Genomic DNA, 14,678 nt, shown 5'->3' on the forward strand with positions numbered 1-14,678 from the left:
ACGTGCCACGGCTGATGCACTCTACCCCACAAGAGGCCTGGCAGCGACCTGGGCTCCACGTATGATTCACATGACCACCCTGTGCCACACTGCCATGGTGCAAAAAGAACAGTTGGTGGACAGAATGCGGAACACATGTCTTTCCTGGACCGGAATCAAGCATCCTAGGACCGGTTTCTGGCTATCAGCCTTCATCAGCCTGGATAGCTTGACTCCAGTGGTGTGGAGAGCATGGGACTCACGTCTGAGCATACCCAGTCCAGATAGGGCGAACAACAAAACACACAAGATGATGGACGGAATGCAGAACAATGTCGTACATTCACCCCAGTACAGAGATCTGAGCCTAAAGCCATCGTTTTTTTGCTCACCATGCCATTCCAGCTTGAACCCATCCATATGCAAATCAGCTCTGACCCTACGCACAATGGCACACTGCCATAGTTCCATGGACCAACTACCCCAGGCATTGAAGCACACATGGGGCTATGACGCAACTAAGCGTGCACTACCACAACAGCCTATCACACCATTTCTACCTGGGGCATCACCCACTTTGAAGCCTGGCGGACGCAGGGCAGCTGTAGCCGACCTGCTCACCCAGCACCACCCTCCGACACCCAGCCACCTCACAGAAGGAGCTAGGCGCTATCTGCACCTGCTGCATCTCCACGCACCGAACACGACACAAGCTGGGCACACCTGGCGAGGGCAGCCATGGAGAACACTACAAGGCCACCGGCCCCTGACCACTCCCATCCCCCCTGAGGCTCCAAGAGTCCCCAGCAGCGCTGTAAGAAAGTGGATTATTGATTGGGGTGGGTGGCAGTGCAGACCTCCAGAGGTCTCTAACGTGCTGGGCCGGGCAGAGGCCTCAATGGGCAGCAGCAGCCCCACCCCCGGCAGCCAGGGCAGAGAAACCAGCCTCGACTTCAGGGAAACGTGTCACGAATTCACAAGTACCGAAGCACAAACGACACAAGGAAAATCCCACTCCAAAAATGCAATCAACAATATGGTAAAAATCCAGTACAGGGAACTCGAGAGGTGAATTCGTAAAAAAAAAAGAATGTTTATTGTCGATTTTTATTAGCTAACATTAACAGCGGCCCAATGTGGGGCCGAAAACACATTAGACAAAGAAAAAGAAAGGACAAGAAACACGTGACATAGCTGGGCGCATAAGGTTGCGTAAAACGAGCCCACGTGCACCAATGCAAGAGGCAGACGGGGGACACGTGGCTGGCAGTAGTATGAACATGCACACTCAGTCTCACTGCACTTGCCTCAAGTGTCCCTCCCTGAGCAGGTGCTGGGGACACGCCGGCGCCTGCACTTCGAGGCACTTTGTCCTCAGCGAGCGGGTGGCAGTTCATCGAGGTAGAAACATGGGCCTACAACTCCCAGCATGCATTGCGCCAAAACAGGTATGATTGGGTGTAGACTTGGCTGCATCGACTGTAAAACACGACACTTCCCAGAGCCGCAAAGAACCGGTCTGGAGCTGTGCTGCCCAGGACTGCAAGTACCAGAATGCAACCGGGGTGGGCGTGGCTTGACCTGCCCACAGCTGAAATGGATCAAAGTGAGGGGGTTGTGCCCCGCAGAACGCTGATTTATAGGACTCCTCTGGCTCTTTAAGGCCTAATGAGAGCGGTGTGGTTTTCTTTTAAATTTAAAAAATTACTTTTGGCGGGTCGACGCTAAGGCCGGAGGCCAATGGAGGACGGACAAGGCCTGGACCCGCTGCTCGGGAAGGTGGGCTAAAACTGAATGTTCATATTTGGGGGCTAAATATAGAAGTTAATTAAAATATCTCTTCTGGAAATGTGTGCAGGTTTTCTGTGAATCCCATTGAACGATTCGCTTTATAACTTGTTTTACCTCTTGAGAGCGGCTCGGTGGGGCTGGGTTAATTTGTGCCGGTGTGGGGCTCCGCCCGCTTTGTACGAGCAGACGACACTGGCCTTCCAGAGACTGTCCCTGCCCCGGCCCGCCGGTCTCTCGGAGACGTACGTGTGTGCCGACCGCTGCTCCCTGCCCCAGCCCCACCGGAGCAGTGACTCTGTACACTGCAGGCGAGGCTCAGATCGAGCGCTTCACCCCACCTCGGGCTCCTCGAGGCACCCCAAAGTGCACGCCCCCCTCCCCTCCTGCAGCTGCCCTTGGTGCCCCCACCCACGGTGCATCCGGTCCCCTGTGAAGCTCCTAGAGGCGGGTGCCTTGGCGCTGTGTGCTATAGGATGTGCCCGTGAGTGGGCAGAGCCCGGGGTTTACATACAAAGCCGTGCCCTGGGGCCCCCCCGCCCCCCGGAGGAGGTAATCGCATCAGTGACAGGTCTCGAGCTCATTGTGTGCCCTGGGGGGGCATTCAATGCTAATGCACTTTGCCCCCCCCCCCGCCGCCCCCGCCTCTGCTCTAAGTGGATTGACCTTTCTGGGGATTGCTGTTCATTGTGTTTCACCCTGGCCCCCGGCGGGGCTCCCGTGTCTGGCACCGGCCCCCGCGCCGGGGGGGGCCCTGGGCATGCCTGAGGGGGGGCTTGTTAACAGAAGACCCCCCCCACCCCCCCAGCAGGGCGCAGCCAGCCCTGGCGAGGCTCGCACACCTGCCTTGTGCATCAATCAGCAGCTGGTGTACCTGGCTGCCACGAGCGCGCTGCATTCTGGGACCTGTAGTTCACCCTGTCATATGCTGCACTTAGTGCGCTGGTGTGGGGCGTGGCACCCACGGGCACCTCTCTTGTAGCTGTTAGTGTGGTTGAAGTGTGGCGTCCGTTCATTGAATCAGTTAAGTGTTGCAAGTTAAACGTTGTCGTCATTGATTAGAACCACAACTCTCCTCTGTACGAGTTTAAGACTGGAGGGGCCCCCGGGGGGGGGGGGGGGGGCATAATGCCCTCTGCAAACATTGCACACTCGGGGCGTCTCACTCCTTCCCACGGGGTCGGGGAGTGTGTGGTGCGAGCCGCTGTCCAAGTGTATCCTTCCTTTGATCTATTCACAGAGCGCTGCTCTGGTCAACGCGTGTCTGGGCCGGGTGCAGCAGGTGCAGCGGCACCAGGCCCCGCTCAACCCTCATGATTAGTGTATTTTATGATGAAGGCAGCGTTCTCTTCCTTGCAGTAGAGCGCGGGACACAATGTCTGCACCACGGACCTTGGCTTTGAGGCACGCTAAAGGAAGCGGGGCTTCAATGATATATATATATATATATATATATATATATATATATATATATATATATATAGATATATATAGATATACACACACATACACACACTCTGCTTTCTTAAAATCCCTCCGAACTCGCTGCTCGAAGCCTGGCGCAGCTTTCTTCTGCTACTCAAGTTGATTTTAAGTGCACCCGGTTCATGGAATGGTGCGTTTCACAAAGCTGCTCGTGGGCAGGAATGGGGGCTTCTGGGAGAGGAGCGAGCGCGGCACAATACAGAGCCCTCGGAAGGGCCCCGGTGGCGGTGTGGGAGCCCTCGGAAGGGCCCAGGTGGTGGTGTGGGAGCCCTCAGGGCCCAAGTGGCGGTGGTGGTGGTGTGGGAGCCCTCGGAAGGGCCCAGGTGGTGGTGGTGTTGTGGGAGCCCTCGGAAGGGCCCAGGTGGCGGTGGTGGTGGTGTGGGAGACCTCGGGAGGGCCCAGGTGGCGGTGGTGTGGGAGCCCTCGGAAGGGCCCAGGTGGCGTTGGTGGTGGTGTGGGAGCCCTCGGAAGGGCCCAGGTGGCGGTGGTGGTGGTGTGGGAGCCCTCAGGGCCCAGGTGGCGGTGGTGGTGTTGTAGGAGCCCTCGGAAGGGTCCAGGTGGCGTTGGTGGTGTTGTGGGAGCCCTCGGAAGGGTCCAGGTGGCGTTGGTGGTGGTGTGGGAGCCCTCAGGGCCCAAGTGGCGGTGGTGGTGGTGTGGGAGCCCTCGGAAGGGCCCAGGTGGCGGTGGTGGTGGTGTGGGAGACCTCGGGAGGGCCCAGGTGGCGGTGGTGTGGGAGCCCTCGGAAGGGCCCAGGTGGCGTTGGTGGTGGTGTGGGAGCCCTCGGGAGGGCCCAGGTGGCGTTGGTGGTGGTGTGGGAGCCCTCTGAAGGGCCCAGGTGGTGGTGGTGGTGGTGGTGTGGGAGCCCTCGGAAGGGCCCAGGTGGTGGTGGTGGTGTGGGAGCCCTCGGAAGGGCCCAGGTGGTGGTGGTGGTGTGGGAGCCCTCGGAAGGGCCCAGGTGGCGGTGGTGGTGTGGGAGCCCTCGGAAGGGTCCAGGTGGCGGTGGTGGTGTGGGAGCCCTTGGAAGGGCCCAGGTGGTGGTGGTGGTGGTGGTGTGGGAGCCCTCGGAAGGGCCCAGGTGGTGGTGGTGGTGTGGGAGCCCTCGGAAGGGCCCAGGTGGTGGTGGTGGTGTGGGAGCCCTCGGAAGGGCCCAGGTGGCGGTGGTGGTGTGGGAGCCCTCGGAAGGGTCCAGGTGGCGGTGGTGGTGTGGGAGCCCTTGGAAGGGCCCAGGTGGCGGTGGTGGTGGTGTGGGAGCCCTCGGAAAGGCCCAGGTGGCATTGGTGGTGGTGTGGGAGCCCTTGAAAGGGGCCAGGTGGCGGTGATTGTGGTGTGGGAGCCCTCGGAAGGGCCCAGGTGGCGGTGTTGGTGGTGTGGGAGCCCTCAGGGCCCAGGTGGCGGTGGTGGTGTTGTAGGAGCCCTCGGAAGGGCCCCGGTGGCGGTGTGGGAGCCCTCAGGGCCCAAGTGGCGGTGGTGGTGTGGGAGCCCTCGGAAGGGCCCAGGTGGTGGTGTGGGAGCCCTCAGGGCCCAAGTGGCGGTGGTGGTGGTGTGGGAGCCCTCGGAAGGGCCCAGGTGGCGGTGGTGGTGGTGTGGGAGACCTCGGGAGGGCCCAGGTGGCGGTGGTGTGGGAGCCCTCGGAAGGGCCCAGGTGGCGTTGGTGGTGGTGTGGGAGCCCTCGGAAGGGCCCAGGTGGCGGTGGTGGTGGTGTGGGAGACCTCGGGAGGGCCCAGGTGGCGGTGGTGTGGGAGCCCTCGGAAGGGCCCAGGTGGCGTTGGTGGTGGTGTGGGAGCCCTCGGAAGGGCCCAGGTGGTGGTGTGGGAGCCCTCAGGGCCCAAGTGGCGGTGGTGTGGGAGCCCTCGGAAGGGCCCAGGTGGCGGTGGTGGTGGTGTGGCAGACCTCGGGAGGGCCCAGGTGGCGGTGGTGTGGGAGCCCTCGGAAGGGCCCAGGTGGCGTTGGTGGTGGTGTGGGAGCCCTCGGGAGGGCCCAGGTGGCGTTGGTGGTGGTGTGGGAGCCCTCTGAAGGGCCCAGGTGGTGGTGGTGGTGGTGGTGTGGGAGCCCTCGGAAGGGCCCAGGTGGTGGTGGTGGTGTGGGAGCCCTCGGAAGGGCCCAGGTGGTGGTGGTGGTGGTGGTGGTGTGGGAGCCCTCGGAAGGGCCCAGGTGGCGGTGGTGGTGTGGGAGCCCTCGGAAGGGTCCAGGTGGCGGTGGTGGTGTGGGAGCCCTTGGAAGGGCCCAGGTGGCGGTGGTGGTGGTGTGGGAGCCCTCGGAAAGGCCCAGGTGGCATTGGTGGTGGTGTGGGAGCCCTTGAAAGGGGCCAGGTGGCGGTGATTGTGGTGTGGGAGCCCTCGGAAGGGCCCAGGTGGCGGTGGTGGTGGTGTGGGAGCCCTCAGGGCCCAGGTGGCGGTGGTGGTGGTGTGGGAGCCCTCGGAAGGGCCCAGGTGGCGGTGGTGGTGGTGTGGGAGCCCTCGGAAGGCCCAGGTGGCGGTGGTGGTGGTGTGGGAGACCTCGGGAGGGCCCAGGTGGCGGTGGTGGTGGTGTGGGAGCCCTCGGAAGGGCCCAGGTGGCGTTGGTGGTGGTGTGGGAGCCCTCGGGAGGGCCCAGGTGGCGTTGGTGGTGGTGTGGGAGCCCTCTGAAGGGCCCAGGTGGTGGTGGTGGTGGTGCTGTGGGAGCCCTCGGAAGGGCCCAGGTGGCGGTGATTGTGGTGTGGAGCCCTCGGAAGGGCCCAGGTGGTGGTGGTGTGGGAGCCCTCAGGGCCCAGGTGGCGGTGGTGGTGTAGGAGCCCTCGGAAGGGTCCAGGTGGCGTTGGTGGTGTTGTGGGAGCCCTCGGAAGGGTCCAGGTGGCGTTGGTGGTGGTGTGGGAGCCCTCAGGGCCCAAGTGGCGGTGGTGGTGGTGTGGGAGCCCTCGGAAGGGCCCAGGTGGCGGTGGTGGTGGTGTGGGAGACCTCGGGAGGGCCCAGGTGGCGGTGGTGTGGGAGCCCTCGGAAGGGCCAGGTGGCGTTGGTGGTGGTGTGGGAGCCCTCGGAAGGGCCCAGGTGGCGGTGGTGGTGGTGTGGGAGACCTCGGGAGGCCCAGGTGGCGGTGGTGTGGGAGCCCTCGGAAGGGCCCAGGTGGCGTTGGTGGTGGTGTGGGAGCCCTCGGAAGGGCCCAGGTGGTGGTGTGGGAGCCTCAGGGCCCAAGTGGCGGTGGTGGTGTGGGAGCCCTCGGAAGGCCCAGGTGGCGGTGGTGGTGGTGTGGGAGACCTCGGGAGGGCCCAGGTGGCGGTGGGGTGGGAGCCCTCGGAAGGGCCCAGGTGGCGTTGGTGGTGGTGTGGGAGCCCTCGGGAGGGCCCAGGTGGCGTTGGTGGTGGTGTGGGAGCCCTCTGAAGGGCCCAGGTGGTGGTGGTGGTGTGGGAGCCCTCGGAAGGGCCCAGGTGGTGGTGGTGGTGTGGGAGCCCTCGGAAGGGCCCAGGTGGTGGTGGTGGTGGTGGTGTGGGAGCCCTCGGAAGGGCCCAGGTGGCGGTGGTGGTGTGGGAGCCCTGGGAAGGGTCCAGGTGGCGGTGGTGGTGTGGGAGCCCTTGGAAGGGCCCAGGTGGCGGTGGTGGTGGTGTGGGAGCCCTCGGAAAGGCCCAGGTGGCATTGGTGGTGGTGTGGGAGCCCTTGAAAGGGGCCAGGTGGCGGTGATTGTGGGTGGGAGCCCTCGGAAGGGCCCAGGTGGCGGTGGTGGTGGTGTGGGGAGCCCTCAGGGCCCAGGTGGCGGTGGTGGTGGTGTGGGAGCCCTCGGAAGGGCCCAGGTGGCGGTGGTGGTGGTGTGGGAGCCCTCGGAAGGGCCCAGGTGGCGTTGGTGGTGGTGTGGGAGCCCTCGGGAGGGCCCAGGTGGCGTTGGTGGTGGTGTGGGAGCCCTCTGAAGGGCCCAGGTGGTGGTGGTGGTGGTGCTGTGGGAGCCCTCGGAAGGGCCCAGGTGGTGGTGGTGGTGTGGGAGCCCTCGGAAGGGCCCAGGTGGTGGTGGTGGTGCGGGAGCCCTCGGAAGGGCCCAGGTGGCGGTGGTGGTGGTGGTGTGGGAGCCCTCGGAAGGGTCCAGGTGGCGGTGGTGGTGTGGGAGCCCTCGGAAGGGTCCAGGTGGCGGTGGTGGTGTGGGAGCCCTCGGAAGGGTTCAGGTGGCGGTGGTGGTGTGGGAGCCCTTGGAAGGGCCCAGGTGGCGGTGGTGGTGGTGTGGGAGCCCTCGGAAAGGCCCAGGTGGCATTGGTGGTGGTGTGGAGCCCTTGAAAGGGCCCAGGTGGCGGTGACTGTGGTGTGGGAGCCCCTCGGAAGGGCCCAGGTGGCGGTGGTGGTGGTGTGGGAGCCCTCGGAAGGGCCCAGGTGGCGGTGGTGGTGGTGTGGGAGCCCTCGGAAGGGCCCAGGTGGCGGTGGTGTGGGAGCCCTCGGAAGGGCCCAGGTGGCGGTGGTGGTGGTGTGGGAGCCCTCGGGGAGGGCCCAGGTGGCGGTGGTGGTGGTGTGGAGCCCTCGGAAGGGCCCAGGTGGCGTTGGTGGTGGTGTGGGAGCCCTCGGGAGGGCCCAGGTGGCGTTGGTGGTGGTGTGGGAGCCCTCTAAAGGGCCCAGGTGGTGGTGGTGGTGGTGGTGTGGGAGCCCTCGGAAGGGCCCAGGTGGTGGTGGTGGTGTGGGAGCCCTCGGAAGGGCCCAGGTGGTGGTGGTGTGGGAGCCCTCGGAAGGGCCCAGGTGGTGGTGGTGGTGGTGGTGTGGGAGCCCTCGGAAGGGCCCAGGTGGCGGTGGTGGTGGTGGTGTGGGAGCCCTCGGAAGGGTCCAGGTGGCGGTGGTGGTGTGGGAGCCCTCGGAAGGGTCCAGGTGGCATTGGTGGTGGTGTGGGAGCCCTTGAAAGGGCCCAGGTGGCGGTGATTGTGGTGGTGGGAGCCCTCAGAAGGGCCCAGGTGGCGGTGATTGTGGTGTGGGAGCCCTCGGAAGGGTCCAGGTGGCAGTGGTGGTGTGGGAGCCCTCGGAAGGGCCCAGGTGGCGTTGGTGGTGTTGTGGGAGCCCTCGGAAGGGCCCAGGTGGCGGTGGTGGTGGTGTGGGAGCCCTCGGAAGGGCCCAGGTGGCGGTGGTGGTGGTGTGGGAGCCCTCGGAAAGGCCCAGGTGGCATTGGTGGTGGTGTGGGAGCCCTCGGAAAGGCCCCAGTGGCGGTGGTGTGGGAGCCCTTGAAAGGGCCCAGGTGGCGGTGGTGTGGGAGCCCTTGAAAGGGCCCAGGTGGCGGTGGTGTGGGAGCCCTCGGAAAGGCCCCAGTGGCGGTGGTGTGGGAGCCCTCGGAAAGGGCCCAGGTGGCGGTGGTGTGGGAGCCCTCGGAAAGGCCCAGGTGGTGGTGTTGTGGGAGCCCTCGGAAGGGCCCAGGTGGCGTTGGTGGTGGTGTGGGAGCCCTCGGAAGGGCCCAGGTGGCGTTGGTGGTGGTGTGGGAGCCCTCGGAAGGGTCCAGGTGGCGGTGGTGGTGGTGTGGGAGCCCTCGGAAGGGCCCAGGTGGCATTGGTGGTGGTGTTGTAGGAGCCCTCGGAAGGGTCCAGGTGGCGTTGGTGGTGTTGTGGGAGCCCTCGGAAGGGTCCAGGTGGCGTTGGTGGTGTGGGAGCCCTCGGAAGGGCCCAGGTGGCATTGGTGGTGGTGTGGGAGCCCTCGGAAGGGCCCAGGTGGCGTTGGTGGTGGTGTGGGAGCCCTCGGAAGGGCTCAGGTGGCGGTGGTGGTGGTGGTGTGGGAGCCCTTGGAAGGGCCCAGGTGGCGGTGATTGTGGTGTGGGAGCCCTCGGAAGGGTCCAGGTGGCAGTGGTGGTGGTGTGGGAGCCCTCGGAAGGGCCCAGGTGGCGGTGGTGGTGGTGGTGTGGGAGCCCTCGGAAGGGCCCAGGTGGTGTTGGTGGTTTTGTGGGAGCCCTCGGGAAGGCCCAGGTGGTGGTGGTGGTGTGGGAGCCCTTGGAAGGGCCCAGGTGGCGGTGGTGGTGGTGGTGGTGGTGTGGGAGCCCTTGGAAGGGCCCAGGTGGCATTGGTGGTGGTGTTGTGGGAGCCCTCGGAAGGGCCCAGGTGGCGGTGGTGGTGGTGTGGGAGCCCACGGAAGGGCCCAAGTGGCGTGGTGGTGGTGTGGGAGCCCTCGGAAGGGCCCAGGTGGCATTGGTGGTGGTGTGGGAGCCCTCGGAAGGGCCCAGGTGGCATTGGTGTTGTAGGAGCCCTCGGAAGGGTCCAGGTGGCGTTGGTGGTGTTGTGGGAGCCCTCTGAAGGGTCCAGGTGGCGTTGGTGGTGTGGGAGCCCTCGGAAGGGCCCAGGTGGCGTTGGTGGTGGTGTGGGAGCCCTCGGAAGGGCCCACGTGGCATTGGTGGTGGTGTTGTAGGAGCCCTCGGATGGGCCCAGGTGGCGTTGGTGGTGTTGTGGGAGCCCTCGTAAGGGTCCAGGTGGCGTTGGTGGTGGTGTGGGAGCCCTCGGAAGGGTCCAGGTGGCGTTGGTGGTGGTGTGGGAGCCCTCGGAAGGGTCCAGGTGGCGTTGGTGGTGGTGTGGGAGCCCTCGGAAGGGTCCAGGTGGCGTTGGTGGTGGTGTGGGAGCCCTCGGAAGGGTCCAGGTGGCGTTGGTGGTGGTGTGGGAGCCCTCGGAAGGGCCCATGTGGCGGTGGTGTGGGAGCCCTCGGAAGGGCCCAGGTGGCGGTGGTGTGGGAGCCCTCGGAAAGGCCCAGGTGGCGGTGGTGTGGGAGCCCTTGAAAGGGCCCAGGTGGCGGCGGTGGTGGTGGTGTGGGAGCCCTCGGAAGGGCCCAGGTGGCGGTGGTGTGGGAGCCCTCGGAAGGGCCCAGGTGGCGGTGGTGTGGGAGCCCTCGGAAAGGCCCAGGTGGCGGTGGTGTGGGAGCCCTTGAAAGGGCCCAGGTGGCGGCGGTGGTGGTGGTGTTGGAGCCCTCGGAAGGGCCCAGGTGGCGGTGGTGTGGGAGCCCTTGGAAAGGCCCAGGTGGTGGTGTTGTAGGAGCCCTCGGAAGGGCCCAGGTGGCGGTGGTGGTGGTGTGGGAGCCCACGGAAGGGCCCAGGTGGCATTGGTGGTGGTGTGGGAGCCCTCGGAAGGGCCCAGGTGGCATTGGTGGTGGTGTTGTAGGAGCCCTCGGAAGGGCCCAGGTGGCGGTGGTGGTGGTGTGGGAGCCCTCGGAAGGGCCCAGGTGGTGGTGGTGTGGGAGCCCTCGGAAGGGCCCAGGTGGTGGTGGTGTGGGAGCCCTCGGAAAGGCCCCGGTGGCGGTGGTGTGGGAGCCCTCGGAAGGGCCCAGGTGGCGGTGGTGTGGGAGCCCTCGGAAAGGCCCAGGTGGTGGTGTTGTGGGAGCCCTCGGAAGGGCCCAGGTGGCGGTGGTGTGGGAGCCCACGGAAGGGCCCAGGTGGCATTGGTGGTGGTGTGGGAGCCCTCGGAAGGGCCCAGGTGGCATTGGTGGTGGTGTTGTAGGAGCCCTCGGAAGGGTCCAGGTGGCGGTGGTGGTGGTGTGGGAGCCCTCGGAAGGGCCCAGGTGGCATTGGTGGTGGTGTTGTAGGAGCCCTCGGAAGGGTCCAGGTGGCGTTGGTGGTGTTGTGGGAGCCCTCGGAAGGGTCCAGGTGGTGGTGGTGTGGGAGCCCTCAGGGCCCAGGTGGCGGTGGTGGTGTAGGAGCCCTCGGAAGGGTCCAGGTGGCGTTGGTGGTGTTGTGGGAGCCCTCGGAAGGGTCCAGGTGGCGTTGGTGGTGGTGTGGGAGCCCTCAGGGCCCAAGTGGCGGTGGTGGTGGTGTGGGAGCCCTCGGAAGGGCCCAGGTGGCGGTGGTGGTGGTGTGGGAGACCTCGGGAGGGCCCAGGTGGCGGTGGTGTGGGAGCCCTCGGAAGGGCCCAGGTGGCGTTGGTGGTGGTGTGGGAGCCCTCGGAAGGGCCCAGGTGGCGGTGGTGGTGGTGTGGGAGACCTCGGGAGGGCCCAGGTGGCGGTGGTGTGGGAGCCCTCGGAAGGGCCCAGGTGGCGTTGGTGGTGGTGTGGGAGCCCTCGGAAGGGCCCAGGTGGTGGTGTGGGAGCCCTCAGGGCCCAAGTGGCGGTGGTGGTGGTGTGGGAGCCCTCGGAAGGGCCCAGGTGGCGGTGGTGGTGGTGTGGGAGACCTCGGGAGGGCCCAGGTGGCGGTGGTGTGGGAGCCCTCGGAAGGGCCCAGGTGGCGTTGGTGGTGGTGTGGGAGCCCTCGGGAGGGCCCAGGTGGCGTTGGTGGTGGTGTGGGAGCCCTCTGAAGGGCCCAGGTGGTGGTGGTGGTGTGGGAGCCCTCGGAAGGGCCCAGGTGGTGGTGGTGGTGTGGGAGCCCTCGGAAGGGCCCAGGTGGTGGTGGTGGTGGTGGTGTGGGAGCCCTCGGAAGGGCCCAGGTGGCGGTGGTGGTGTGGGAGCCCTCGGAAGGGTCCAGGTGGCGGTGGTGGTGTGGGAGCCCTTGGAAGGGCCCAGGTGGCGGTGGTGGTGGTGTGGGAGCCCTCGGAAAGGCCCAGGTGGCATTGGTGGTGGTGTGGGAGCCCTTGAAAGGGGCCAGGTGGCGGTGATTGTGGTGTGGGAGCCCTCGGAAGGGCCCAGGTGGCGGTGGTGGTGGTGTGGGAGCCCTCAGGGCCCAGGTGGCGGTGGTGGTGGTGTGGGAGCCCTCGGAAGGGCCCAGGTGGCGGTGGTGGTGGTGTGGGAGCCCTCGGAAGGGCCCAGGTGGCGTTGGTGGTGGTGTGGGAGCCCTCGGGAGGGCCCAGGTGGCGTTGGTGGTGGTGTGGGAGCCCTCTGAAGGGCCCAGGTGGTGGTGGTGGTGGTGCTGTGGGAGCCCTCGGAAGGGCCCAGGTGGTGGTGGTGGTGTGGGAGCCCTCGGAAGGGCCCAGGTGGTGGTGGTGGTGCGGGAGCCCTCGGAAGGGCCCAGGTGGCGGTGGTGGTGGTGGTGTGGGAGCCCTCGGAAGGGTCCAGGTGGCGGTGGTGGTGTGGGAGCCCTCGGAAGGGTCCAGGTGGCGGTGGTGGTGTGGGAGCCCTCGGAAGGGTTCAGGTGGCGGTGGTGGTGTGGGAGCCCTTGGAAGGGCCCAGGTGGCGGTGGTGGTGGTGTGGGAGCCCTCGGAAAGGCCCAGGTGGCATTGGTGGTGGTGTGGGAGCCCTTGAAAGGGCCCAGGTGGCGGTGATTGTGGTGTGGGAGCCCTCGGAAGGGCCCAGGTGGCGGTGGTGGTGGTGTGGGAGCCCTCGGAAGGGCCCAGGTGGCGGTGGTGGTGGTGTGGGAGCCCTCGGAAGGGCCCAGGTGGCGGTGGTGTGGGAGCCCTCGGAAGGGCCCAGGTGGCGGTGGTGGTGGTGTGGGAGCCCTCGGGGAGGGCCCAGGTGGCGGTGGTGGTGGTGTGGGAGCCCTCGGAAGGGCCCAGGTGGCGTTGGTGGTGGTGTGGGAGCCCTCGGGAGGGCCCAGGTGGCGTTGGTGGTGGTGTGGGAGCCCTCTAAAGGGCCCAGGTGGTGGTGGTGGTGGTGGTGTGGGAGCCCTCGGAAGGGCCCAGGTGGTGGTGGTGGTGTGGGAGCCCTCGGAAGGGCCCAGGTGGTGGTGGTGTGGGAGCCCTCGGAAGGGCCCAGGTGGTGGTGGTGGTGGTGGTGTGGGAGCCCTCGGAAGGGCCCAGGTGGCGGTGGTGGTGGTGGTGTGGGAGCCCTCGGAAGGGTCCAGGTGGCGGTGGTGGTGTGGGAGCCCTCGGAAGGGTCCAGGTGGCATTGGTGGTGGTGTGGGAGCCCTTGAAAGGGCCCAGGTGGCGGTGATTGTGGTGTGGGAGCCCTCAGAAGGGCCCAGGTGGCGGTGATTGTGGTGTGGGAGCCCTCGGAAGGGTCCAGGTGGCAGTGGTGGTGTGGGAGCCCTCGGAAGGGCCCAGGTGGCGTTGGTGGTGTTGTGGGAGCCCTCGGAAGGGCCCAGGTGGCGGTGGTGGTGGTGTGGGAGCCCTCGGAAGGGCCCAGGTGGCGGTGGTGGTGGTGTGGGAGCCCTCGGAAAGGCCCAGGTGGCATTGGTGGTGGTGTGGGAGCCCTCGGAAAGGCCCCAGTGGCGGTGGTGTGGGAGCCCTTGAAAGGGCCCAGGTGGCGGTGGTGTGGGAGCCCTTGAAAGGGCCCAGGTGGCGGTGGTGTGGGAGCCCTCGGAAAGGCCCCAGTGGCGGTGGTGTGGGAGCCCTCGGAAAGGGCCCAGGTGGCGGTGGTGTGGGAGCCCTCGGAAAGGCCCAGGTGGTGGTGTTGTGGGAGCCCTCGGAAGGGCCCAGGTGGCGTTGGTGGTGGTGTGGGAGCCCTCGGAAGGGCCCAGGTGGCGTTGGTGGTGGTGTGGGAGCCCTCGGAAGGGTCCAGGTGGCGGTGGTGGTGGTGTGGGAGCCCTCGGAAGGGCCCAGGTGGCATTGGTGGTGGTGTTGTAGGAGCCCTCGGAAGGGTCCAGGTGGCGTTGGTGGTGTTGTGGGAGCCCTCGGAAGGGTCCAGGTGGCGTTGGTGGTGTGGGAGCCCTCGGAAGGGCCCAGGTGGCATTGGTGGTGGTGTGGGAGCCCTCGGAAGGGCCCAGGTGGCGTTGGTGGTGGTGTGGGAGCCCTCGGAAGGGCTCAGGTGGCGGTGGTGGTGGTGGTGTGGGAGCCCTTGGAAGGGCCCAGGTGGCGGTGATTGTGGTGTGGGAGCCCTCGGAAGGGTCCAGGTGGCAGTGGTGGTGGTGTGGGAGCCCTCGGAAGGGCCCAGGTGGCGGTGGTGGTGTGGGAGCCCTCGGAAGGGCCCAGGTGGTGTTGGTGGTTTTGTGGGAGCCCTCGGGAAGGCCCAGGTGGTGGTGGTGGTGTGGGAGCCCTTGGAAGGGCCCAGGTGGCGGTGGTGGTGGTGGTGGTGGTGTGGGAGCCCTTGGAAGGGCCCAGGTGGCATTGGTGGTGGTGTTGTGGGAGCCCTCGGAAGGGCCCAGGTGGCGGTGGTGGTGGTGTGGGAGCCCACGGAAGGGCCCAAGTGGCGTGGTGGTGGTGTGGGAGCCCTCGGAAGGGCCCAGGTGGCATTGGTGGTGGTGTGGGAGCCCTCGGAAGGGCCCAGGTGGCATTGGTGTTGTAGGAGCCCTCGGAAGGGTCCAGGTGGCGTTGGTGGTGTTGTGGGAGCCCTCGGAAGGGTCCAGGTGGCGTTGGTGGTGTGGGAGCCCTCGGAAGGGCCCAGGTGGCGTTGGTGGTGGTGTGGGAGCCCTCGGAAGGGCCCACGTGGCATTGGTGGTGGTGTTGTAGGAGCCCTCGGATGGGCCCAGGTGGCGTTGGTGGTGTTGTGGGAGCCCTCGTAAGGGTCCAGGTGGCGTTGGTGGTGGTGTGGGAGCCCTCGGAAGGGTCCAGGTGGCGTTGGTGGTGGTGTGGGAGCCCTCGGAAGGGTCCAGGTGGCGTTGGTGGTGGTGTGGGAGCCCTCGGAAGGGTCCAGGTGGCGTTGGTGGTGGTGTGGGAGCCCTCGGAAGGGTCCAGGTGGCGTTGGTGGTGGTGTGGGAGCCCTCGGAAGGGCCCATGTGGCGGTGGTGTG

General features: G+C 66.7%; 1 protein-coding gene across 1 annotated transcript in view; it reads left to right on the top strand.

Annotated features, from left to right (window-relative positions):
* Positions 1 to 1,630: 1,630 nt before the first annotated feature.
* LOC144772223 (sodium/potassium-transporting ATPase subunit alpha-1) overlaps positions 1,631 to 14,678 on the top strand; it is an 86,178-nt gene continuing 73,130 nt past the window's right edge. The window contains exon 1 of the mRNA XM_078656370.1: positions 1,631 to 1,758. Coding sequence (XP_078512496.1) covers positions 1,720 to 1,758 — 39 coding nt within the window. The 5' untranslated portion in view covers positions 1,631 to 1,719. The remainder of the gene's footprint in view (positions 1,759 to 14,678) is intronic.

This window comes from Lissotriton helveticus, chromosome 8 (genome assembly GCF_964261635.1).
Source record: "Lissotriton helveticus chromosome 8, aLisHel1.1, whole genome shotgun sequence".
NCBI lineage: Eukaryota > Metazoa > Chordata > Amphibia > Caudata > Salamandridae > Lissotriton > Lissotriton helveticus.